The 1,053-nt window shown below is 36.4% G+C and overlaps 1 protein-coding gene across 1 annotated transcript; it reads left to right on the forward strand.

Moving 5' to 3' along the window:
• Positions 1-325: 325 nt before the first annotated feature.
• LOC111015596 (uncharacterized) lies at positions 326-827 on the forward strand. Its single transcript, XM_022290676.1, has 2 exons — positions 326-674; positions 814-827. The coding sequence occupies exons 1-2, from the start codon at positions 326-328 to the stop codon at positions 825-827; spliced, it is 363 nt and encodes a 120-aa protein (XP_022146368.1).
• The last annotated feature ends 226 nt before the right edge of the window (positions 828-1,053 follow it).

Genomic DNA, 1,053 nt, shown 5'->3' on the forward strand with positions numbered 1-1,053 from the left:
TCCCTCGAAAATATTAACTCGGTCATATCTAATTGACGCCTCAAAATCCTAATAATAATCCCACACACTTCACCGTTTTTTTTTTGTTGCATATACCATAAAAAAAAAATTTAATTTAATTTGGATTACTCACCGTCATTATAATATATTTTTAGTTTCTACATAGATCTTTTTTAATTATCAAACATTTAATAGTATGGTGATCAAATCGGTCCTTAACCCAAGTATTTTCCTACCATAAATATGTGGTTTTGCTCCCCATTTAGCCTCATCCAAAAACCAAACTCTCCTAAAACTCAAAGCTAAGAGTTGAGAGTTAAACACCATGGCCTCCTCCAGAAGTACTTGCAAGGCTTTGGTTGTGGCGGCCGGCTTTCTGATTCTGGTGGCTTTCATTCACCCAGCCACGGCAGCCGGAGAGTGCGGGAAGATGACAATCGGGACAGCGGCGTATAGCCCGATATCGTGCACGGGGGCGGTGGCGGATGTGAAAGCTAAGGTCTCGCCGGAGTGCTGCAGCAGGGTGGCGGCCATGCTTAAAGCTACTCCAAAATGCTTTTGTGCCATTCTCCTTTTTCCCAAGACTAGAAAACAAGGAGTTAACCCAGCAATTGGCCTTACTATCCCCAAACGCTGCAACATCAAAAACCGTCCCGCCGGCAAGAAATGTGGAAGTAAGCTCATTATTCAATCCACACACTCACAACGTTAAACATTTCAAAACTATATTTTAGTCTTTATATTCTTTATTTTTATATCATTGTTTTAAATTTGTTCATAAAAACATTTTTCACGTATTGACATGCATTGCAGATCATTTCCTATGATTTGATCATTTTAATACTGATTTAGTTCGTAAACACTCATTGATAATGGGGTGTGAATTCACCATTTCAAAATAATAATAATAATAATATAAATGTGAATTGATTATTTACTATAATTGAAATAAAGTTTAAGATAATATTAGAATATGAATCAAAACGATTGGCAATAGAAAAAGAAATACGGTCAGTTTCTGATTCAAGAATCAAGTTTGATGTATCATTGTTA

Source organism: Momordica charantia (assembly GCF_013281855.1).
Source record: "Momordica charantia cultivar OHB3-1 chromosome 4 unlocalized genomic scaffold, Mcharantia_2.0 BLBB01000004.1, whole genome shotgun sequence".
Lineage (NCBI taxonomy): Eukaryota > Viridiplantae > Streptophyta > Magnoliopsida > Cucurbitales > Cucurbitaceae > Momordica > Momordica charantia.

Bases quoted from the DNA above. Each gene is read 5' to 3' on its own strand.
- LOC111015596 (XM_022290676.1), top strand. From the start codon at position 326: ATGGCCTCCTCCAGAAGTACTTGCAAGGCTTTGGTTGTGGCGGCCGGC.